The 26,149-nt window shown below is 38.8% G+C and overlaps 1 protein-coding gene across 4 annotated transcripts in view; it reads right to left on the reverse strand.

The window, feature by feature from the left end:
• Positions 1-26,149, reverse strand: part of Uggt2 (UDP-glucose glycoprotein glucosyltransferase 2) — a 194,240-nt gene that overhangs the window by 106,567 nt on the left and 61,524 nt on the right. For all 4 annotated transcript variants that reach the window (XR_010046872.1, XM_063246946.1, XM_063246947.1 and 1 more), the window contains 3 exons: positions 19,738-19,829; positions 11,798-11,942; positions 8,414-8,533 (listed from right to left, as the gene is read on the reverse strand). Coding sequence is in view for 3 of the 4 variants with exons in the window: in XM_063246946.1 (XP_063103016.1) it covers positions 8,414-8,533; positions 11,798-11,942; positions 19,738-19,829 (357 nt within the window). In the remaining variant the exon portion in view is untranslated. The remainder of the gene's footprint in view (positions 1-8,413; positions 8,534-11,797; positions 11,943-19,737; positions 19,830-26,149) is intronic.

Consider the following 26,149-nt stretch of genomic DNA (forward strand, 5'->3'; position numbering starts at 1 on the left):
CTGGCAGCGATCAAAGCATGGAAAAAGCTCCCCTCTGGTGGAGTCACTTCTTCCCTTACAAAAATAAAACAGAAACCTGAGGAACCCTTTTCTGATTTCGTTGATCGCCTCTTACAGGCAACTGAGCATCTCTTCGGCATCTCCGAGGACAACTCTGACCTTGTTAAACAATTGGCTTATGAAAATGCTAATCCTGCCTGCCAGGCTGCTATCAAACCACATAGAAAAAAGGAGGATCTTGACTTCCAGGAGAACATGGCGGACAAGTAACAGCAGCCACAGAGGCTCTCTGAGATTACCAGTTTAGAATGCAGGAGTGGTGCCGTGTGAAAAGTCCTAAGCGAGGGGAGATGTACCCTGCCGACCCAGGAACGAACTAAGCTGAGAGAAATCAACTGGAAATGCAATCCTGATGCTATAACAGGAACAGATAAAATCTCATTGCAGAAGCTGGATCCTGCGCCTTTGGAAGCCGTGATTTGAATTTCCTGCTGCCGCTACTGCATCCCAATCAGCACTGCAGGGAGAGAGACGCACGAAAGCTCTGAGAGCTGGAATCCGCGAAGCAAACGGCATTGAGAGCGGGACTAGCAGGGAGTCCTGCATTGACCTGCGGTGAGTGAGACAAATGGGGACCCTTTCATAGACTAGGAGGCTCCAACAGAGGACATTTTGGGAATAAGCAGACTAGCTGGATCAGGGTCCTGCAGTGACTTTAGTCACATATTCCTCTCTCAAGCGGGAGTGGTGGGGAGTGACGCCGTGGAATAAGATCCAGTAGGCTAGTCCAAATCAGGTCCCTGCGCCTGGTGGTGCACCCTAGCAGTGAAGCATTCAGTAGGTTGACCTGGAGGGTCGGACCCAGCAGAGGCTGCCCAGGTCTGTGTCTCTCAAGTACACTGCAGTGGGCGGGAACACCTAGCTGGCGAATTGAAACAAACTGTAACAGACAAAGGGGGAAAAAAACTGGGCGTCCTACATACGCTTGTATGGAAGGAACAAAAAGTATGGGAAGAGGGAGCAACAAGAAAGGGCCCTCAGTCCCCAATCCTGAGAACACTGATCCAGGAAAGGTAAATGCAAAAGAGAATGAAGACAGAAAACATACAATATCTGACATGGCACCTATAAACATAAAGCGGTATCTCTGGAGCCTCATAGACGAGTTCAAAAATGAAGTATTTAATGAAATAAAGCAAGAAATAAGTAGAATAGTTAGAGAAATGCTAAGCACCGCCCAAGAAAAAAACAGATGGTGGAATGGAAGAACAGAAAAAAAAAGGGGAGAATTGTTTGATGGAGAAAATAAGAGAAAACTTACAATATGTGAAGCAGGTTCAAAGAGAATACCAGGAAACTAAAAACTCTATTGAAAGCTGGCATAACAGCTTGAAAGAAACTAAGGATAGATTATCAGAACTGGAGGACAGATTTATAAGATGGGAGCAAGAAATGAAAAACTTCTTAAAAATAACAAGAAAACAAACAGCAATAATACAAAAACATGAAGATGATAAGAGCATCTATAACTTAAGAATTAAGAACATAAAAGAAGAAGTAGGGACACAAACAAATGAACTACAAAAGCTATTCACAGAAATAATCCAGGAGAATTTCCCTAATTTAGCAAAAGGTAAAGATACTCAGATGTATGAGGCATACAGGACCCCAGCCACCTACAACCCAAACAGAGCTACACCCAGGCATAGAATAATCAAAATTCCAGAAATCCAATATAAGAACAGAATATTAAAAGCCGTCAAAGACAAGAAACAGATCACTTACAAGGGAACACCCATCAGAATTACAGCAGACTTCTCCGCACAAACCATCAAATCACGAAGAGAGTGGGGGGAAATAATTCAAGCTTTGAAAGATAATAACCTTCAGCCAAGATTGATATATCCTGCACAACTGTCCCTAGAAATTGATGGAAAAACAAGGTGCTTCCAGGATAAAGAGGAACTAGGGGAATTTGCAACCACCAATTCAACTCTACAGAGAATACTGCAGGATATTCTAAAAATGAAAAATACCAATATTTCAGAAACAGTGGCAGAGAGGCCACAATGAATGGAGCAGAAAGCAAAATGAAGAGGACAAACTGACAACTAATGACAGAAAAAGAGCTCAACAGAAATGAGGCAGAGAAGGTTGGATGGTAGGAACAGCCATTTTGGAGAAAACAAGACATCATAATAGGTAGTGCTGATTTAATATCCTCTTGTTTTGAAGTCCCGTCAAGCTTTTGCTCTTCTGTCTCCATCGGTTTTAACCTGTTGTATCTTATTGGATTTTATTATATGTGATAATATAAACAAAAACTTTTATACACAAGGAGATTATACAGAAACCACTGTTGATTTTTTGTTAATTGATTCTAAATACCTTGTAATACTGTCGTTCTCTTGAACAGTTTTACATTGTCTTGATATGTTTGATGTTACAGTATACGAAGTTATACTCAAAGATTTTAAGGGAAGAGACACTATGGTAACTACTATTATGTCGAGATTTTCTTGTGGTGAAACACTATTTTGCTTAAATGGCTATGTTTTGACCTGCGCTGTTTTGCTGTTATGCCCTCTTTTTTTTATCTCAAGCTCCTTTTTATTAACTACTTTTTCATTTTTATCCTTTCAATTAAGGGAAAAATAAATAAAAAATAGCAGGATATATTATAGCAACCCACTTTGATTTCTTTCCTATTAACTTGATTTGAAACTCTGTATTGCTCTCACCACCTTGTTTTGACTGATTTTCCTCTATTCTGTTATGCTTGATAGTACCAAGTTTGAAAGTATAGGCAACAACTATGAAGACAATAAGATTCATTGTGACACCCATTCTGGTTGACTATTATCTTCTTTTGAAGTCCTGTAATGTCTCCAATGTTTTGGTTTTATTGGTCTTATTCTTTAATGTTTTGTACAATTTTATTATAACTGATGATATAGGCAATTCTTTTTAAGATAACAAGAGGCATTATGGTAACCATTGTTGATCACCTTGTATTTCGTTTTTACATTATGTATTAGGTCCATCCTTTTGATTTGACTGATTCTGTCCTGGTATGTCACATTTGGTTCTACTTTCTTCAAAAAAAAAAAAAGTAGTAAGAACTGTGGCAGTAATAAAACCCAAAATATGTAATTGTCATTGTACAAAAGAAAGGAAAAGAAAGTTCTCTAAACGATATAACTGCATATATATTTAAGTGTATAGATAACCATATTACTCAGTTTTGTTGGATCATTGAACAAAACTGTTTGCAGTCTCACTGTTTGAAAGTCCCCTCTATATGCTTTAATTTTGTAACTTCAACATCTATTTCTAAGCTGACAATATGTAATTAACCAGTGATTTCATACTATTTACTTTTTCTGAAATTCTGTATAACTTGTACTCTTTTTCTGTTTTTTTTTCTTTTTTGTCCTTAAATAAAATTAAAATTAGAAAAAAAAAGAAAGGAGGCTCTCTCAGGTTATTCACTTGTGCGCTGACATAGGCCCTGCCTACCATCAAGCTCAGGTCACAGCTGCAAGTACAACTGCAGCTGAAAAGGAGATCCTCCTCACACACAAGCAAGGAGGGAAAATAAATAATGGCAAATATTTTAAATGTGATCAGACAGGCCATTTTGTCAGAGACTGCCCTATGGCCCAAAAGTCCCAACACAATAACCCAAAACCAAAACCCACCAACTTATGCCCGAGATGCAGAAAGGGATATCATTGGGCTAATGAAGGCAGATCAAAAACAGACCCAGATGGCAACCCCCTCCCCCAGCAGGGAAATGGGAATCGGGGTCAGCCCCAGACCCCCTACCCAGGACAAGTTCCCGAGGCTATAAGGTTTGTCCCACAGCAAAACAACCCAGCACAAAACAATCCATCTCAGTCCTCTCCGCGCAACACCAGAAAGCGCAGGTTTGGATCTCTGTTCCACCTCCAACACAGTATTCACCCCCGATACGGGTGCTCAAGTAATCCTTACAGGGATTTTCGGTCCCCCTCCTCCCAATACATTCGGGTTGATACTTGGACGTGGCACTACCATATTTAAAGGGTTACAAATTGTCCCCAGGTTCTTAGTGACTATACAGGAGAAATTAAAATCATGGCTTTTTCAGTTTCTGGTGTCATCCCTATTAAACAGGGACAACATATTGCCCAATTGCTGCTGTTGCCATTGGTTCAGACTCCCAACACTGCCATGGCTTTCTAAAGGGTAGACTCATCTCCTCAGATGTATATTGGGGCCAATCCATATCTAAAGATAAGCCCCTTATGACCTTACAATTAGATGGAAAAAGTTTTTCAGGCCTCATAGATACAGGTGCTGATGTGGCTATTATTAAAAGGGAGGACTGGCCCCTCACTTGGCCCTTAAAGACTTCCATGACCCATCTACAAGGAATTGGACAATCAAAAAACCCCCAGCGTAGTGCCAACCTTCTCATATGGAAAGATCAAGAAGGCAACCAGGGACATATAAAGCCTTATGTTGTTACAGGACTTCCTCTTAATTTATGGGGCAGAGACTTACTTACCCAAATGGGAGACTTTAAGAGATCACACGGCTCCACCGCCATAAGTTTTTTATTCGCCATTTGCGAGCCCATTCTCCCAGGCCCTCTCACTCAGGGAAATCATTTGGCTGATATTGCCACACGGACACAGGTCTTCATGACCCACTCTGAGCCTATAGATGACTCCAAGATATCTGAGTTTCAACAGGCTCATGAGCTACACCACCTCAATGCCCAGACTCTCCGCCTCCTCCACAAAATTACCCGAGAACAAGCCATACAAATTGTAAAAAATTGCCCCTCTTGTGCTGTTCACTTGCCTGTTCAACACCTAGGAGTCAATCCAAGAGGCTTAATCCCCAATGCCTTGTGGGAGATGGATGTCACTCATTTTAATGAATTTGGCAACTTAAAATATATACATGTGGTTATTGATACCTATAGTGGTTTCATCTTTGCCACACTCCAGACTGGAGAGGCTACCAAACATATTATAGCCCATATGCTACCGGCCCTCTCAGTTCTGGGATGCCCCCACCAGCTCAAAACCGACAATGGCCCAGGCTATACTAGTACCTCCTTCACCCGATTTTGCAAGTGACTTGGTATTCTACACACCACAGGTATAACCTTACAATCCTCAAGGACAAGGTATTGTTGAACGCGCACATCGTTCCCTCAAGTCTACCATAGATAAAATAAAAGGGGAAACCTGGTACCCAACCCGAGGGTCTCCTAGAAATATTCTTTCACATACTCACTTTATTTTGATTTTTCTATCCCTGGATGCCTCAAGCTGCTCAGCGGCATCTCGTTTTTGGCACATGCGGACAACAACACAATTTGCATCTGTATTATGGAGAGATCCCCTAACCAACACATGGAATGGCCCTGATCCAGTCCTTATCTGGGGACGAGGTTCTTTTTGTGTCTACTCCCACCAAGAAAAGGGAGCTAGATGGCTCCCTGAACAGCTTACAAGACAAGTTGATACACAACAAACAGACAAACTAATACGGGCCTCCCATGCGCCCAGGGATGATGTGGCCCCCTGAAGCTTTTTCTCTGTGCTCTTTTTACAGGAAAATGCTGACCCTAAAGATCTCATGGACAATCGTCGGATTTCTAACATGATTACACCTGTGCACAATGACTGATAATCCCCATCAACCTTGGGTATGGACCCTCCAAAAATGGGATGGGCTCCAAGGAGACTGGTGCCCTGTTACTACCTGGCAGGGATCTGGAAGCCCTAGCCTTCGATTTGATCCCTGTCATGTCATCCCAATGTCTTCAGGACAATTTTGCCATAAACAGCCTTTGTACACGTGCCCCTCACCAACATCAGAAAGATCTTATTGTCACTCCCCGGGCCATTATTTTTGTGCCTACTGGGGTTGTGAAACGGTGGTAACATCCGGCTGGTCTCCCCCAATCTCTGACACTCATGTCATGCTCGGCAATGAGCCAAGAGGATGTAAAGTATGGGGGTGGGGCTCCTGCCAAATGGCTAACTGCGGAAATGTGACCCTCAATGTCACCACCCCCCAAGAACAAGGTTGGATTTCAGGGCATACTTGGGGCATTCGGTTCTACGAACAGGGCCACAATCACAGAAACCTTACCCGAATTCTAAAAAACCCATTACAACACACCCCTGTCGCAGTGGGCCCAAATCCGGTGTGGTCCCACCCAACGACCATAGGTCTCTTGGTCAGGTGGTAACTTCACTCCCATTGACGACTGCCCGCCCCTCTTTAAGCTCTCCCGACACTTTCTCAGCCATTCCAGCACCTTTAAGTTCCACCCTTGCTCCACACTTTAACTTGTACAACCTAATTCTGGGGGCCTATGTGGCCTTAAATCACACCCAACCTGATCTCACCCAATCCTGTTGGCTATGCTTGGCTGCTCCTCCCCCATATTATGAAGGAAAGGCCCTCAATTTAACCTTTAACAGTTCTTCTAGCTCATCTGTCTGTGACTGGGGCAATCACCACAAGCTGACTCTCCCTGACGTCTCCAGTAGAGGGACCTGTCTTGGGGACTCCAGCCACCCACCAGCAATGGCAGCATGACTTTGTGCCCAGCTTCATTCAGACTTCCAACCAAACAGTTACCTCATCCCTCCCCCAGGAATGTCTTGGGCCTGCAATTCTGGCCTCTCACCTTGTATAGCAACTACTGTTTTTAACAAGTCTACAGATTTTTGTGTTCTTGTACAGGTTCTTCCTCGCATAACATTCCACCCAGGAGACTTCTTCCTCCAGGCATCACAGATTGGCTATATGTATAAAAGAGAACCTGCCATGGGGTTAGGAGTCGCAACGGGGATAGGGACAGGGACTATAGCTATAGTGTTGGGAAATCAACATCTAGCTCAATTATAGTAGGTCAAGATTTAAAAGAAATAGAAACATCTGTAATGGCTTTACAGGCATCCCTGACGTCTTTATCTAAGGTAGTCCTACAAAATAGAAGAGGACTAGACCTCCTATTTATGAAGGTGGGTGGCTTATGTGCTGCCCTCAAAGAAGAATGCTGTTTTTATGCCAACCACTCAGGAGTCGTCAGATAGTCCATGACTAACCTAAGAGAACGCCTCAGAGAGAGAGAAAAGGAGCGTCTCAGAGAAACTACCTTCCCTTCCATGTGGGGGGGTCTCTTCCCTTACATTGCCCCCGTCTTGGGACCCCTAGCTGCTTTATTGCTACTCCTTACCATAGGCCCTTGTATTTTCCAGAGGATCATGACACTCCTTAATAACAGGATTGACGCGTTTATGGCAAAGCCCCTTCAGGTACATTACCATCAATTGGAGATGGCAGAACAACAAGCTTATCGGGAAAGAACATCCACCAATGGTCCACATAATGATGTGGCCCTAATGCCTTGAGGCACTGGACGGGCAGCCAGAGACGGGCAACTTGGACATTTGTGTCACACCACCAAGCCGCCTAAGACAGGCACAGGACCAACTGCTGTCCTGCAGGCCCATGATGGGAAAGGCCTGGTTGGGGTCACAAATAGAGTCCATGACCCAAGACAGGCGCCATCCTCACAAGGTCTGCCATACTCTTGATATTATGGGAAATAAAAAGGGAGGAGATGTAGGGAGTGGCATATCTCAGTGCTGCCACCTTATCTCGCCCTCCTGTGGGCCTCTGCCATGTCCGCCTACATTTCTCATGATCCTCACATCTGCCTACATTACCCATAATCCTCTCCTGCTTACATCACATATCCAGATGTGACAATGACCTATCAGATAGCACTCCGTGCCCTCTTCCTGCCCCGTTGGCCCACCTCCACCCTATATAAGTTGTTGCCATTTTCAGAATAAACAAGACTTGACTGGAACCTTTCATCTTGTCTCCGTCTCTCTCTCCTCTTGCCCAGCCCCCCATCTCCATCCCCTCTCCAGGCGAGGCCCACAGACTGATCCGCAGGCCGGATCAGAGGTAAACTAAAATTTAACCATTAGTTCTTTATAACATAAAGCAAAAATTCTATCATACATTCTTTTAAGAAAATATGAAAATATTGATATTATAAAATCACATGAGGACTGAAAAATGAGTGGCAGATTTTTAAGTCGTGCACATATATATATATATACACACAAATTTTTTTCCAGGTAGGGTCTCACAATGTAGTCTAGGTTGGCCCTGAACCCAAGATAGCTTCCAACTCACCACCTTCCTGCTTCAGCTTACAAATACTAGGATAACAGGTGTGAGTCGCCATTCACAGCCATATTACTAGCTGTTGTAACAGACAAATACTTCTTTATAACTTAGAGGCCCACTTACCAAAAGGAGGGTAATTCAAAAATAAGGTTTTCTTTATAAAAGATGAAAATACTCAAAATATATCACTCACCAAATTATGAAAATTACGTTTTATCACAGATATAGTCTCCGAGAATATTTGCTTCAGAAGCTCCTTACAACTTGCAGGCCACGCAGCATACATTTGATCATTTTCTAGGTCATTAATCCACTAGAAAAGAATCCAGAGATCTTGAAAGTCTACTAAAATGGTAATTTTCAGAGCCAGATTTTCATTATATCAAATAATAAGTAAAAACATACAAGTTCCCCATATTTCTGATTAAATATAAAGTTTCACTCTCCTCTCAATTTTTTCTCAGGTACTTTAAAAAATATAGGTTAACACAGTGGGAAAAAATGTTTGAATTCCAAAAATCAAATTCTCTCATAAAACTTTAATTTTTTTTATGTAAAAGTCAAAGATTGTCTAACTCTAGAAGCCTTACTATTTCTTTTACCTCTAAAATTCTGGTAAGTATTATATAAATCTAGGGAAGATCCAGAAAAGGAGGAAAGTATAGCAAAGATACCAGAAACATCTCTATACAAATTCCTCTGATGTCGTTTGCTGACCTTAGACACAACAAATGGCTTCAGAAAAGCCAGAAGAAAAAGGAAAATGAGATGTTGAAGCAGCAGCCATAACGTGGTCCTGAGAAGGCAGAGGCTGAGTTCAAAATGTAGTTCAAGTGCTAAACAGTGTAGATTTTCATTTGACACTCAACTGGGGCAAGGTCCTAGGAGTACGATACAAAATACAGGTCCATATATAAAGTATAATGAGCTTTAACAGAAAGAAGAGAGCACCTGATATTCAGGCTGCTAGAACAACTCTTAGCACCCTTTTACAGCTTTTTTTCAATTCCCAACTTATAAAAAAACTAGTATGCTAAAATGAAAGAAAAGGACCAACATGAAAATCCAAGGGGAAAAAAAATAGACAGAGATGGAGATAGAGACAATGATGAAGAAAGAGAGAGACACTCAAAGATGAGAGACATCTCAACGATGACTTAAACAGGGACATTAGAATAACTATTAGTAATATATATAGTTATATCGAGTACACACCTGATACATATCTGTTTCTTTGTATACTGTTTTGTGTTTTTGAGGTAAAGTCTCCTTATGCTGCCTGGCTTATTTCACACTCCTGGGCTCAAATGATTTATGCTTTTGCCTCCCAAATACCTAGAACTACAGATGTGCACCACCATGTCTGGCTTGATTAATGTTTTTAATTTTTTTAAAAAGAACACAAATAGATAGAAAATTTTAACAGAATTAAAATTTATTAAAAGAAACACCAAATAGTTTACAATTTAAAAATATTGGTAGGGCTGTGGCTCAAGTATGTAGAGTGTGTAGTATACACAAATCCCTTGGTTCAATATCCAGCATCATTCCTCCAAAGCAGACAATTAAAAGCAGAAAGCAGAAAATGTTTGTAATTAAGATGTGTAAGACCTTATAGGGTGGATTTACTGAAGTAACAGAAAAAAAAAAAGGTTATCAAATTGGATGACAAGTCAAGAGCAACTACAACTACTAGAGTAAACAGAAAAAGAAATAATAAACAAGCCAACAAAGTAAGAGTACACAGAGTGATATCTCTAATTACTTTGGAGAATTAGTGAGACAATACTGAAAAAGTCACTAACTAGGCCGAAAGAGATTGAATTGCCCATTTCTTTGATCTTAAAATATACAAAAGCAGCAACAGTAACTCAAGAGTGGCCTCACAAAACTGCATGAAGAACTGGCAGTGATTCCATTAGTTGTATGGGTCATAACCTTGCAAGTATATGGATGAGAACCAGGGGACATCCACATTAAGGGAAAAGTCAAGCACAGAAAGACAAATACTGCATGTTATCACTCATATGTGGAATCTAAAAAAGTTAGTTCTGTAAAATTACAGAGTAGACAGTGGACACAAGAGGCTAGAAAGGGTGAATGAATGAATAACAAAGGCTGGACAAAAGGCACCAAAATACACTTACGAGAAATAAATTCAAGTGTTCTATAGCATATTAGGGGAATTATAGTTGACAACAATTTATTATATGTTTTATAAAGATCTAGATGAGAGGTCTCCCAAAGAAATGATTTAAGAGTGGAATATTAATTATATGATTTGGTCATATACACTGTATACCTGTATCCAATTATTACACTGTATCCTATAAATCTGTGTCAAAACTAAAAATCACAGGATAAATTTAAAATTGTGACTATGATAGGTATATCAGATAATACATTATTATATATATGTATCAGTATGTTTATGAATAAAACATAATACATGGACAAATGTGCATGTATGTATGAAAAGGTTAACTCAGCAGGCCTGGGGTTTATACACTTTTCAAGCTCCCAAGATGGGCCTGCTTTCTATTCTCTTCGCTGGATTCTGGAAATTGAGTTCTTAGAATGTTCTGAATGCTAAGAGTGCTTAATATGCTTGAGGCTTTGAGCCATGCTGCATAAGTGTCAGCAGGTTGTATAGACATTACAAGTGGGGTAATGAGAATTTGCTTTTGCTCTGACAGTCTAAACTTCAGTGGCTTAGGAAAGGTGCAGGGCAGGTATGCTTGCATGACATACCCACTTTGGCAACTCAAGCATCCTGGGAAAAAAATATTGCTATGCAATGAATTAAGCATGTTGTATGGAATTTTACTAGGAGAGAATTCTGGAAAGCTTGTCCTGGTTTCCTCTAGACTTTACTCTTGTTGATTTGTTCCTGAATATTCCTTTTGCTCTAATAAACCATGAGTGTAAAAACTTCTGGGCCTTGTAAGACCTTTCACTGAACATGAGTGTCGTTTGTAAAAAAATCATGTAAGAAGTCATATTAAAGAACACCTGTTCAAGATAGGACTGTTCACGCTGGACTCCGAAAAAAGTAGAAAGTAACAGGTAAGAGAAAAGAAAAGGGGTTTTCCAAAATGAAAAAGGGTGCAAAGAGTATCAGTCTTAAGAAACAAAAAGTAAGAATAGGCAGTTTACAGGCCACAGATCATACTAAAGATCACTTTAATGCTTACGCAAGAAAGGGAGATGTGATCAAATTTCAAAAGAAGTCACTCAGGTTGTACCACAGACCAGAATGTTAGAAGACTGATATAAATTATCTAGGCAAGATTTTATTCACATGAAGGTGGTATTCTTAATGTACATTGCTCAGAGACCAATATTTAGTGTTTTTGTTCTGGTTTAGTTTTTAACTTTGAAGCTAGAATCCTTACTGAGTGAGAATGAGCTGATGTTATTCCAAGAAGCTTTAAGTAGGAGGAGAAATGAATCTGTAGTTTTTTTCACTGAGTACTTTGAAAATGCTTAAATTTACTCTAAAGCCTGTTACTATTTGGTTTTATGCCAAGACTTAAACATGCTAAAGGTTTTAGAACAAGAAATAATGAAAACTTACCACAATAGAAGAATGTCGAATATCTAATATGTATTTCTCATCATATGAGTTTAATTTCAAAAATTTGCTGATATCTTCCTGGTGAATCCCAAGGTTGCGAAGGCCATTCATAATTTTCCCTTCTAATTTTAGCATATCTAAAATACTTCATGTTGAAAAAAGAAATAAAATTTATTTTGACTTGGCAAATTAAAAGTCTTAGGAAATTTGGTAGACTTCTGTAAGTGGTAAAAGTCCCACTGATATTTTTATTAATATCAGGAAAGTATTATTAAACTAGTGAGACAAATCATTCCGATTAATTATCTGGGATAAACTTACATGCTTTTTAGGGTAATAAACTATTACTTAAAATAGAATGAATAATGTATTCTTTAACAAAGCAGTGATGATATGATTAATCTTAAGTAAGCCAAAACTGAGAGGGTAAAAATATTTTAAATAACTCTTGAAAAGACACCTACAAAAATAAGATTAAACAGACACAAAACATAAAACTTGAGTGGACAGGAAGCCCCAATAAAGCATGAAACTTCATTACTTGTTTAGAATGCAATTTAACATAACATTTCTTATTATGTAGGTTGAGCATTACTTATTAAAAAGTCCAAAATCTGAAATGTTTCAAAATAAAATATTGTGAGTGCTGACATGATATCACAAATGGAAAATTTCACACCTAACCTTATATGATGGGCTGCAGTAAAAACTTAGGTATGCTGAAAACACAGTATAAAATTACTTTCAGGCTACATGCCTAAGGTGTACATGAAATGTAAATGAACTTCAAGTTTAGACTTGGGCCTTAGCCATAAGATATCTCACTGTGTATATGAAAATATTCCCTCACCCCCAAAATTGGAAACTTGAAATATTTCTGGATCCAAGCACTTTGGATAAGAGATCTCCAACATGTATAGTAATTCAAAAATACCTTTATTTTTGAGTTTTTCCTCTTGAGATATGGGCTATGTATTTTGATACGTAGTGTAGGACCTTCTTAACAATATTTTAAAAAGTATTATTGTTTAAACATTGTCTTAGTTGCTTTTCTCTCTCATTGTTGAGACAAAATACCTGATGCACAAAGTTAGGGAAGGTTTATTTTTGCAGGTTGGAGGTTTCAGTCCATACTCAGTTGGCTCCAAGGTAAAATGACATGGCTGAGGGGCAATGGCTCATGGCAGCCGCAAACAGCAAGCAAGAACAGCAAAAAAAAAGACACGTCTTCTTCTTGCCCATACATGGCATGCTATCTCTGAGTGGGTGTAGCACTCATACCAACAATCACAGTGCCAGACAGCGAACCAATTATGAACTGTAGATTCAGCCACATCCATGATTGCATAAGACTTGGGCGGGGGGAGCATCTGACATAAACCATAACAAACACATCAACAGAAAATAACCTCACTGACCAAAGTCTGGGTGATCTCAATCTGTTCTGTTCTGTACTGTTCCCTGCCCCAGTTGGTATAGCTAAATGTTTGCCAATTTTATCTTTTTAAGCACCAACTTTGTTTTATTGATCCCCTGTACTGTTCTTTTAGTCTCTATTATAGTTTCTACTCTCATCTGTAGTCTTTCCTTCTACTGATTTAGGGTGTAGTCTGTTTTTGTTTTTATAAGACCTTAAAATGCATCATTAGATTATCTGAGATCTACTTTTTCATATATAAGAAGCCACTGCTATAAATTTGCTCATTATTTTTGTTGTACTGTGGAGTGTTGAAATACTCCTTAAATGTCCGTTAACTCCATCTGATCTGTATATAACACTAATGTTTGTTTTTGTCTGGATGCCCTATCAATTGGTGAGAACAGGGTTTATACTACAGTCTACCTTTTCTTTTAGGATCTAAGAAGTGTTTTAAAACAAGATACCCCAGCAGTCAGGGCACATTAATTTATAATAATTTCTTCTTCATGGAATGATCTCTTGAACACTATATAGTGACTTTATTTCTTTTTACTCATTTGTCTTTGTCAGATAAAAGTATAGCTGCTTCTGCATGCTTTGGCTTCCATGTATTTGGGATATTTTCCATCTTTTCACTTTGAGTCTGTGGATATAGCTATGGATGAGTTTCTTGTGAGCAGAATATTATTGGCTCACGTTTAAATCCATTTAACCAGTCTATATCTTCTAATTGAAGAATTAAGATAATTTATTTTTATTATGGAAAGGTTTGACTTATTCCTGTCATTTTATTGTTTTTCTTCTGGTTTTGAACATTCTTTGCTCATTTATTCCTCTCAATCTTTGTGGCTCTATGGTTTAGAGTACTGACACTGTTTGATTCTTTCCCAATTCTCATTTGCATATCCACTCTCCCATTGAGATTTCTCCTTTCACATGCTCTCATCATGGTAATTATTTTTCACTTCTAGATGTAGGCTTCCCTTAAGAGTCTTTTGTAGGGCTGACCTAATGGTGACTAATTTGCTTAGTTTATGCTTTTATTGGAAGATGTTCATTTCTCCTACTTGGAAGAACAGACTCACTGGGTAGAATAATAGATGGTGGTAAACTAAGTTCCCAATTTACAGGTTTCCGGTTGTGAACTTACATGAATATGAACAGATCTTGCATTACCAACACTTGATGCAAACAAATTGCAGAAGCAGCTCATGTGTCTGCTACACACTGTCATGGTTGTACTGCTGTACATTTACTGTATGGTGCAATAATATACAGTACTGTAACTATAAAAGTAAAAGATTTACAGTTGTACTGTACCACCATTTAAGGTAACTGTGAAAGTAAAAACAATGGACAGTTGTACTCTACAGTACTACCATTTTAAGGTAACTAAAAAATTTGTTATTTTTGTGTTTGCTTTTTACGGTTTATACAATATGTATATTTGTGTCAAAAGTGTGTGAAGCACTTTGTGAGATGAATGAATCTGACTTATAAACATTACCATTTTCTTTTGGAATTCAAAAATATTGTTCTATAACTTTTTAATATTTCTGCAGAGAAATCTGGTGTTGGTCTGCCTGCCTTTAAATGTGGCTTGGTACTTCTCTTAAACATTAAAAGATTCTTGGTCCTAGCAACCAGTCACCTCCCTGGTAAGCAGCTGTGGCTCGGGCAAGCTGTGGCCGCCCAGGGCAAGAACCACCCAGCGTCTCTCAAGAATCACGCCGTCTTGGAACTTTGGGCACTGGGAAACCAAGCAACCAGCTCTCCTTCCTGCTAAGCAGCCATGAGCTTACCTGCATGTGGGCTGAGAATCAAACACCACTCCACCCATTAGCAAATGGAACCAGAGATCTGAGCATCTCTTGGGAGGTTGAACATATACAATATAGCAAATAGGGGGCTTTCCTTCTACCATCTCTTGAAGGCAAATATTGTTATCATCATTTTGCTTTGTTGTGATTAACTGCATTGCTCTATTCAATATTGTTTTGATAAGTTCTATAATATTCTGTGTTTCATTTGATTTTGCTATACCTGATTGAAAGAATTACTATTGTGAAGATAACAAGATATACTATGTTACCTATTACCATTATCCTGGTAACCTGCTGTGACGTTCTATATCAGTTTCACTGCACTGTCTCAACTGGCTTTGTTCTGTCTTGTTCTGTTGTTACTACCTTCAAAAAAAAAAAAAAAAAAACAACAAAAAAACAACAACAACAAAAAACAAACCAGAACACAGTGCGGGGAGTCCTGGACAGAGGGAGATGAATCCTCTCAACCCAGAAAGAAACTAAAGTAAAAGGAATCAGGCAAATATGCAGTCCCGGGGCTACCATTGGAATAGCTAAGATTCGGTGCTTCCACTGCATTGCCTGAACTTGTGCGGCCTCAACTCATCCAGCCGCCTGAATTCACACTGCTTTGACTCACTGGAACCACAATCGCACTGAAGTTGGAGGTTGGTGAGCCTTACAGAAAATGGAGCTGGCAAGGGACCTTTATTGACTTGTGGTGAGTGTCGGGAATATGGGCACCAACACGGGAAAGGGGCACCAACAGGACAACATTTTGGAATCAGGCAGGACTGGCAAGAACAAGGAACAGTAGTGACTTCAGTCAGTTGTTCCCTTCCCAGACGAGATTGGTGGGGAATGCTTGGCCTGGGTCACGCCCCTGGCTGAGACCCAGTAAGTTGTCCCAAACCAATTCCCTAGGTGTGGCGCACACTAATGCAGTGAAGGCCTCAGCAGGTTGACTGACCCAGAGGGGAGGGGCCAGCATACCCTGCCCCTGTTTGCACTTCAATAGCACACTGGAATGGGCAGGATCACCTAGCCAGCGCACTTAGAAAGGGACTGGGACCTCCTCTATATGCCTGTATGGAAGAAACAAAAAATATGAGAAAAGGAAGCAACAAGAAAAGTCTCCAGCCACCAATCCTGAGAACATTGATCCAGGAAAGGGGAATACAAAAGAGATTGAGGACAGCAAACATGCAATATCAGACACAGTGCCAGTGGACATAAAGAGATATCTTTGGGACCTCATAGACAAGTTCAAAAAATTTAACCAAGTAGAGCAAGATTTAAGTAGATTAATAAAAGAAATGCTAAGAACCTCTCAAGAAGACACAGATGGAAGAATGGAGCACAAAAAAAGGAGACAAATATTTGATGAAGAATATAAAGAAAACATAGAATACATGAAGCAGGTTCAAAGAGATTACCAGGAAATAAAAAACTCCATTGAAAGCTGGCAAAACTGCTTGAAAGAAACCAAGGATAGATTATCCAACCTGGAAGACAGGTTTACAATGTGGGATGATGAAAGGAAAAAATTTCTTAAAAATAAGAAAACAGGCAGTAACAATACAAAGGCTCGAAGATGACAAGAGGATCTATAACTTAAGAGTAAAGAATGTGAATGAAGAAGCAGGGGTACAAACAAATCAACTACAAAGGCTAGTCACAGAAATAATTAAGGAAAACTTCCCAAGCATAGGAAAAGGAAATGATACTCAGATGTATGAGGCATACAGAACTCCAGCCATCTACAACCAAAACAGAGCTATACCCAGGAATATAATATTCAAGATCCCAGAAATTCAATATAGGAACAGAATATTAAAAGCTGTCAGAGAAAAGAAACAGATTACCTATAAAGGAAAACCCATCAAAATCATGGCAGACTTCTTGACACAGACCGTCAAATCAAGAAGAGCTTGGAGTGAAGTTTTTCAAGCCCTGAAAAATAACCTCCAGCCCAGATTGATATACCCTGAAAAACTGTCTCTAGAAATTAATGGAGAAACAAGATGCTTCCAAGACAAACAAGTAGGGGAATTAGCGACCACCAATCTGACTCTACAGAGAATTCTTCAGGACATTCTAGAGAGAGAGAAAAGTACTAGGATTTCAGGAACAGTAGCAGAGAGGCCTCAATGAAGGGGGCAGCTAACAGAATGAAGAAGGGGCTGGAATTCAGATTCCTTCCTCCTCCACCTGGACTAACTGGGATGATTTATTGGCTGGAGGCTTTCCTTCTACTGATTCTTCAGTTGCAGTGCCCACCAGTATTGAAGTGAGAGCTACCTGTGGTTGAACCTGGACAAATTTCCATTCAGCAATGTGTAGCTCAGGTGTAGCTCAGAGGCACAGCAACCACTCAACATACATATGACTCCAAGTTCAATCCCCAGCATTAAAGCCACACACACGTCCACACACAGACACAGACACAGACACAAACACACCAAAACAAAAACAAAAACAAGGGGCTGGGGATTTAGCTCAGCGGCATAAGCTCCTGCCTTGCAAGCAGGCAGTCGTGAGTTCGATCCCTGGTACCGATAAAAAAAAAAAAAAAAAAAAAAAAAAAGCAAGGAAAAATATTCTCAGCTGAGATGCTCAGAGAATCAGCAAGCACAGCCTGTGGGCTATGCTAAGAACATTTCTTTCTAGATCTCAAGGTGTGCTTCCGGTCCAGGGTACTAGCCAAGAGTTTTTCTCCCTCCAATTATTTCAGTTGTACTACCTACTAGGTATGGAGTGGGAGTGGGTGGCAATCTATGCTAGTTGAAACCTCTCTTAGCTGAGATGCTCAACAGAATGAGCCATAGTGGAATGCAGTCAGTACTAAGCTGTTTCTCAAACTTTTTAGACCAGATTATCTTGGGGGTAGACAAAAGTTGGTGCTGTACTGGCTCACTTGGGACCATTCCAAGATTCTTCTGTGAATGTGAAGAGTAGCAAAACTGTACAATTCTGAGATCTGCGCTACAGTGGAACTTAGGACCCTGGGAAACCAAACAAGCACCTCCCCTCCCTGGTAACTGGCTGTGGTCTGGCAGACTGCAGCCCTTCCAGGGGGAGAACCACCAGCAGCTCCTGAGATCCATACCATGTTGGAACTTAGGATGCTGGGAAACCAAGCAAGCAGCTCACCTCCCTGGTAAATGGCTGCGGTGAGCAGATTGTGGCCCTTTGGGGGGGGGGGACCACCAGTGGCTCCTGAGATCCACGCCATGTTGGAACTTAGGATCCTGGGAAACCAAGCAAGCAGCTTGCCTCCCTGGTAAGCGGCTGTGGTGTGGCAGACTGTGGCCCTTCCAGGGGGAGAACCACCAGTGTCTCCTGAGATCTGCACCATGTTGGAACTTACAAAGCTGGAAACCAAGCAACCAGCCTGCCTCCCTGCTAAGTAATAGTAACCTACTGGTGCATGCCCTAGAGTCAAACATTCCACTTCCCCTACCCTCCTTCTCCTGTCCCCTCGTTAGCAAATGGGAACCAGATAGCTGAGCATCTCCTGGGAGGTTGACCATAGCAAATAAAGGGGATTTCCTTCTACCATCTTTTTGAAGGCAAATATTTTTATTACTGTTTTGCTCTATTCTGATTAATAGTACTGCTCTATTCAATATTCTGTTTTGATAAGTTCTATAATGTTCTGTATTTCATTTTAATGTACATAATTGAAAGAACAACTATTGTAAAGATAACGAAATATACTTATTCCTATTACTGATACCTATTACTGTTATCCTGGTATCCTGCTGTGAAGTTCTGTACTAATTTCACTGTACGATCTTAGTTGGCTTTATTCTGTCTTGCTCAGTTGTATTTTATTACTTTCAAAATAAAATTAAAAACAAAACAAACAAACAAACAAACAAAACCTGTACAATTCTGTGCAAGGAGTGGGGCAGTAGGAACAACATGGTCTACTACTTAGATCCAGGTCCTTAGTTCTGGCACTCATGTGAAATCACACGACTGGACCGTAAACATTCCCACTCCCATCCTGGGCTCAGAGATCAGACTTCCTGATCTCCTGGTTCTAAAGCACAGTATCCTCTCCTCCCCTGTGAGTTGCAGCTCACGACCCACCTCATTCTGCAGTACAGCAAGCTTGGCAGGCTTGCGTCAGGCACTGAATCCAGTGCCTCTTGTAAGGCTGCTATTTGTTGAGACAGTGCAGTACAATGACTGCAAGGTTCCAGAGATGGGAATGTGCAAGGATTTCTGACAACAGATCCTTTCTTCAAGATGGCTCCTGGCTATAGTGCTTAGGAGAAGTTCATTGGGAGTGCAGTGATTATTTCCTCAAAAGCCAAGTTGCTGTGCAGACGCCAGGCCTCTTACCTAGACTGTATGTCTACAAGGGGCTGGTCTTTGTGTTAAACATTCTTTTGCTAAGAATCTCCTTTACCTTTACTCTGCAGAGGGGAGACTTCTCCTGCACTCACCATGGAACTGAGCTGCAGGTAGTGTTCTGTTTCTTGTTCTATGCTGTTGTCCCAGGTCTCTGGATTTCATTCACCAGGTTTCTACCTTTCTCCTCCTGAAAGCCAGTGTTCTCCCATGGCCACCACCTCAGGATGCAGCTCTGTATCAGTTGCTATGGCTTTGTAGGTGGAGGAGTGGGTGAGTGCTGGATGTCTCCATTCTGCCACTGTGCACTCCTTTCTCATGATTAGTTTATATCCATAATTTAATATACTTACCTAAAAGGATCGTAAGTGTCTGTATTAACCTGAAGGCCATTTATAAGTAGATAAGCGTCTCCTGGCTGAATGTGAAATCTATCTTTGAGATCCTTGAATAGAGGAAAAATAAAAGAATTAGTCAAGTGAAACAACAATCTGTATGCGGGATCACCAAAGCATTTCCAAAAAGGGATAGACAGTACAAATTTTAGGCTTTTCAGGCTATACAACTTCTTTTGCAACTATTCAACTTTGTCTTTGTATCAAAAAGCAGCCTCAGACAATATGTAAACCAACAGGCATGATTAAACTTTAATAAAACTTTTGTTTATAAAAAACGAGACAGTAGGCTAGATTTGGCTTAGAGGCAGTAGTGTGCCCACCTCAATGTAAGTGATGAGAATCTTATGGCAAGTTAGAGGCAGAATTCAACACTAGAATATTGATTTCTTAATACATGATATTAAAGTTCTGCTATCATAAGTATATAGCAACATTTTATAAATGTGTGAATGTTCACATAGACAATTTGCTATGTGGCACATTCTTGTTCCCTGAGGCAATGACAATCCAAGAAAAACTTTGGTATATGCATAAACATTTCAGGATCACTCTAAATTCATAAATTTCTATTAAGTAACATTTAAAGTTTTACTCTTTCATTCAGTAAATATTTTCTGAGTGTCTGCTATGAACTAAAAACAATTTGAGACATTAAAACTGCAGCACAGTTGACAAAAGAATGGTGTGAACATTAAATCTGATGTAAATCTTGGTGTTCTACTTACTATCTGTAAAATTTGGGCAAATTCAATTAGTTTTCATAATCCTCAGCTTATTTGTTTGTCAAATACATTTTTTTCTTTTCTTTTTTATCGGTACCGGGGATCAAACTCATGACCACACACTTGCAAGGCAGGTGCTTATGCTGCTGAGCTAAATCCCCAGCCCCTGTTAAATACATTTGTCTCACAGGTCATCTATAGTTCAAATGTGATTATATATATGTATACGCACACACACATATATGCACCTACTCACACAAAGAGGCATATAAATAAAAGACTTTATTATACAGTGGGCAAATTAGTTTAGAAAAAAAAATCTTAAACAAGGGTATTTTAGTAACATCATGTGGTAAGTGACCAGTGGTGATTTGTGCAAATACTCTCAAAAAATCAAGGAAGAACTAAGAACTCCAGAGAAAGTATGATAAAGGTGAGTAGTTCTATCTGATTGCCACTCAACATAACAAACTAAACTGGTAATAAGACCGCAAGTATGTTTACTGTTTTATATAGAATACTGGCCAATTTTGATTTTTCTTAGTTACTGCTGCACCTATCAAATACTTTTTTAATCTAAGAATTCTGTATTCCAACTTCAAAATCCACAGAGGCCTAATAAAGTCCTATTATCCACTGCATCCCCCAGCCATGCACTGAACCTTCCTATGTGAGCTCTTACCAGTACTGCATTCATGTTTTAGTGTATCTCAACTGTGCGTAGAAAAGCATGCAGAACCACAATAAACTAAATTCCCTCAAGAGTGTTCATGCCGACACAGTACCTTGAGTAAGCTGATGCTCAAAAAACAAGTAACAGATTGAATTCAGTGAACTTGATTGCTGAAATACTATCAGTGAGAAGATCTATGTCTACTGAAGATTGCTCTCCTAAATGCTTCGGTCCAAGGGAGCTAGTGTTAAATCTGGCTATCTGGACTGAATGTAAGATTTAAGGGGGGCCTTTCTTAAGGGGTAAAAATTCAATTTCCAATAATATGATAAATTAAAGAGCCTAACCTTCTCTTATTTAAAATGTTAATAATAACCTCCAATATGGCTTTGCTTACCATAAGGAAACATGAATCTAAAGTGAGGGAATATGAACCTAAAGATATAAACCAACATTAAACACTATGCCCTGTAAAAATCTACAACTCTCTAGGTGATCTAAAGGTTGGAATTTGGAGGGTCAGTCTCAGGGATAAGAGATAAAGCCTTGGACCCACAAAGGAGGGGAGCAGGATTGAAAATATCTCTGTGCACACACAAACAAGTGCTACATTCATACGGAAAATGTGAACTAGAACACAAATACTTTGCAGAAAACACATAGAAACTTGCTTTTTTAGTCTTAGTTTTTGGTGAAAGAACAGTAGGTCTTCCATATGAATTCATATCTTTTGTCTTTCCTTGGGGTTGAGGCTTGACTATGTTTATAGTCCAAAAAATAAAACTTCAAACTTTTTAAATTTAAAATAGAATTAAACTAGTAATGCTCCTGAGATTTGAACAGAAACAAATAGAAATTCTCATGGAAAAATATAAGCTCATTTTTGAAAAATGATTTTATTCCAATATATCTCTAACAATCTATGAAGCTGAGCTATCACTTGAAGCTAAAAAAAAATCCAATTACACAGATCTCAAAAGACTGCTTGAGCTTTATAATAGAAAATTGGTTTATGAACATGTTTTGAGTTCTCTTAGGTGAAAATAGATGCATCCTCAAGTTTAAAATTGAAGTAAATTTACATATAAAGTTTAATATAGGAACATTTTTATTTTCAGAGGTAATTTCGGAGATTTTTAATCTAGGGAGTTTTACTGGATGTCTAAAATTTTCACATGAAGTAATTAGGAGTTGTAAGAGAGAACTTTTATTTGGGTCAAGTATAATGCTTTATTTGACTTTTGTATTTAAATATATGTATTTGGTTATTATATAATTTAGGACACTGAACCAATCTATTTCACACTGTTGAAGCAAAAAAAAAGTTACCGAGTATGTGGCTATAATCACCATTTTTTTCAAATACAAAAATGTCATGGAATACAATGTAGTAAGTCTTACAGCAACAATAAAAGACCCACTGGATTTACACTGAATTTAAAGTCATCAAAATAGACTATGACCATTCAAAGTAAAGTAACAATAATTATGAAGCCCTGAGGGATATCTGCTGTACTTAAAATCAGTTATTGTCTAAAAAGAACAAAATCTTACTTCCCTCCTGAGCACACTCAACAGTATTTTTTGAATAATCTTTGAATCCAAGTCAAAACTATAGAAAAAATGATATACAAAGTATTCTCATGCTAATGCCACCAACTTCCACTGTGTTACTACTTGACCTTTACAATGTTTTGTCTTTCAAACGTTCCCCCACAGCCCCACTAGCATTTGTTATAGGTTAATTTCTTGATAATAGCTATTCTTTCTGGAGTGAGATGGAAATCTCCGGATTGTTTTATTTGCATCCCTTGAATACTAGTGGTGTTGAACATTTTCTTACATTTGCTCTTTTTACTCATTCATCTGTGAAATGTCTATTCATTTCAGATGCCCTTTTATGGACTGTGTCTTTAAATGTTGGGGAGAGGGTCTGATTTTTTGGAGTTCTTTATATAGTTTAGATATTAGTTGTTTGTCTGAGGGATACCTGGCAAATTCTTTTCCCTCTCTATGGGCTGTCTCTTCACTACCGGTGACTTTTCTTGTGTAAAAGCTTTAAAAGATGAGATCCCAGTTGTTAATTTTTTCTAAGATTTCCTGTAAGATTGGTGTTCTGCTCATAAAATCTTTGCCTATGCCTATTGTCTTCAAGAGTTCTATCAATCCCTTCTTCCAGCAGCGTTAGTGTTTTTAATATTTAGATTTTTGATCCATTGTGAGTTTAGCTTAGTGCATGGTGAAACATGGGTCTAATTTTAGTCTTTGGCTTGTGCAAAGCCAGTTTTTCCAAAAGTTATTGACGAGGCTATCTTTTTTCCAGTGAAGGTGTTTGGCTTGTCAAAGAAAATGCAGATGTGTTTGGAGTTGTATCTGCATTTTCCAATCTGTCCCACTGGTCCTCAAGTCTGTTTCTTTGCAAGTATCACGCTGTTTATATCACAAGAGCTTTGTAGTATAATTTAGACAGTACTGTGATGTTCCCTGCCTTGCCTTTACTGCTCAGAAAAACCTCTGCTAGGTCTCTTCTGGTTCCAAATGAATGTTAGTATTGTTTTCTTTAATTCTGTAAGGTATACTAATGGTATTTTGATTGGGATTGCATTAAATCTTTGTAACAATTTTGGACGTATGGCCATTTTCACTATACTGGTTCTTCCTACCCAAGAGCAAGGGATATCTTTCTACTTTTGATACCTTTTTGATCTCCTTTTCAGAGTACTATATTTTTCTATGTAAGTGTGTTTTACTTCCTTTGTTAGACTGATTCCTAGATATTTCTTTTTTGGGGATGCTATTATAAATCCCTTTTTGTGTACCTATGGACACACTCACTTATTTTTTTTACCATGGCTCTGTTACTATCATCTGTTACATTTATTGGTTTGCGTATGTTGAACCTTCCGTATGTCTCTGGGATAAATCCTACTTGTTTATGATGTTTAATTTTCTTAATGATTTGCTGCATTCTGTTAGCCAGTATCTTATTGAGGATTTCTGCATCTATGTTCATTAGGGCCTGTAGCTCTCTTTTTTAACTGGATCCTAGTCTGAATTTGGCATCAGGGTAATGCTTCCTTCCAGGAATGAATTTGAGAGTATTGCTCCCTTTCCAATTTCAAAAAAGAGTTTCATGAATAGTGGCATTAGATCTTCTCTAAATTTCTTATAGAATTCAACAGTGAATCTGTCATGATCTGGGCTCTTCTTTATTTGTAGATTTTTCATTATAACTTCAATTTCTTTGACTTATGGTATTGGGTTAGTTAGAAGCTTTGTAACTTCTTGCTTCAGTTTTCATAATTCATATATACATTTATGAACCTTTCCTTTTCTGTACTTTTCATATTATTAGAGTACAGGTTTTTTGAGGTAGGTATTAATGATATTCTAGATTTCTGCAGGATTTCTTATGATTTTATACTTCCAGTTCTCCAAGGCATGGATCTCAGTTTTGTCTGTCCTTTATTTTTTTTATATGGCTGGCTAAGGATTTGTCAATTTTGTTTAACCTTTCAAAGAATTAACTCTTTGACTCATTGATTCTTTGTATTATTTGTTGTTAATTGTATTAGCTTCTGCTCTGGTCTTTATAATTTTATCCCTCATAGGAACTTTTGACTTGACTTACTGTTTTTCTACAAGCTTCAGGTTATTTGAGCTTGTTTTCCTGATATGAGAATTCAGCACTTTAAATTATACTCTTAGGACTGTTATTGTTGCTTTCTGTAACTTCCAGGATATTTTATCAGCATTAGCATTTAATTATAGACACTATTATAATTTCTTCTTTCATCTGTGACCTATTGCTTTGCTCAAAAGGGTGTTATTTTCCATCTGTCTAGTTTTTGTGGGTTGGTCACTGATTTCCAATTTCATTGCACTAATAGTCTGGCAATATACATGGGATAATTTCAATTCCTTTGCATTTACTTAAATTTTATTAGCTGTGTGGTCTATTCTGGAGACTATCTCATGTGCTGCTGAGAAGAATGTGTATTCTGATGTGGGGTGGAATGCTCTGTAGACATTTACTAAGTCCATCTGTTCATAGGTTTGATTCAATTCCGGTATATCTCTGTTGATTCTTTAGTCTATTTGTGACAGTGGGGTAATGAAATCCCACAATACAATTGTATTAGTGCTTATTTGATTTTTCATTCTCTTAATATTTTATACGGTTGGGTGCACTGGGTTTTTTTGCATATATATGACTGTTATCTCTTCCTCTTGATTTGCAAGAATGTGGAGACCTGTCTCTTCATCATTCCTGGCTTGAAATTCACTTTGTCTATAAACAGGGTAGCTGCCTATTTTTTTTCTGGGTGCCTGTCTCATAAAGTTTGTTTTCCATCCTTTTACTTTCAGCCAATAGATTGTTTTTGAGTTAAATGTGTTTCTTATATACACCATATTTTTGGATCTAGCTTCTTGATCCATTTTGCCAGTCTGTTGCTTTTGATTGGTGAATGGGAACATTTACATTGATGGTTACAACTGATAGAAATTGGGTTATCTTTCTCACTTTATTTTCCTGTTGATGGTATTCTTTCCCCTATTTAACTGCTTGCCTTGCAGGTGGATTCCTTCTGTTGGGTGTCATGGAGTTGTAGTCTTCATTACCTCTTTGTAGAATATCCTTCAAAATATTTTGGAGTCCTGGCTTGCTAGTCATGAATTTCTTCAGGTATTCTTTGTCATGGAAGTATCTTTATTTCTCCATTAATTCTGAAATAGTTTTGCAAGGTACCATCACTCTGGGTTAGAGGTTGCATCTTTTATGGCTTGAAATACTTTAAGCTCTCCTTAACTTGAGGATTTGGGTTGAGAAGTCTACTGTAGTTTTGGTGGACTTTCCTTTATACGTGATTTGCTCCTTTTCTCTAACAGCTTTTAATATATATTGAATTCCTGGATTCGGACTAGTATATGACTTGGGTAGGTTTTTGTTTTTGTTTTTGATCATATCCAA

This window comes from Cavia porcellus, unplaced genomic scaffold (genome assembly GCF_034190915.1).
Source record: "Cavia porcellus strain 051 isolate PalLab524CR breed Dunkin Hartley unplaced genomic scaffold, mCavPor4.1 scaffold_4, whole genome shotgun sequence".
NCBI classification, from domain to species: domain Eukaryota; kingdom Metazoa; phylum Chordata; class Mammalia; order Rodentia; family Caviidae; genus Cavia; species Cavia porcellus.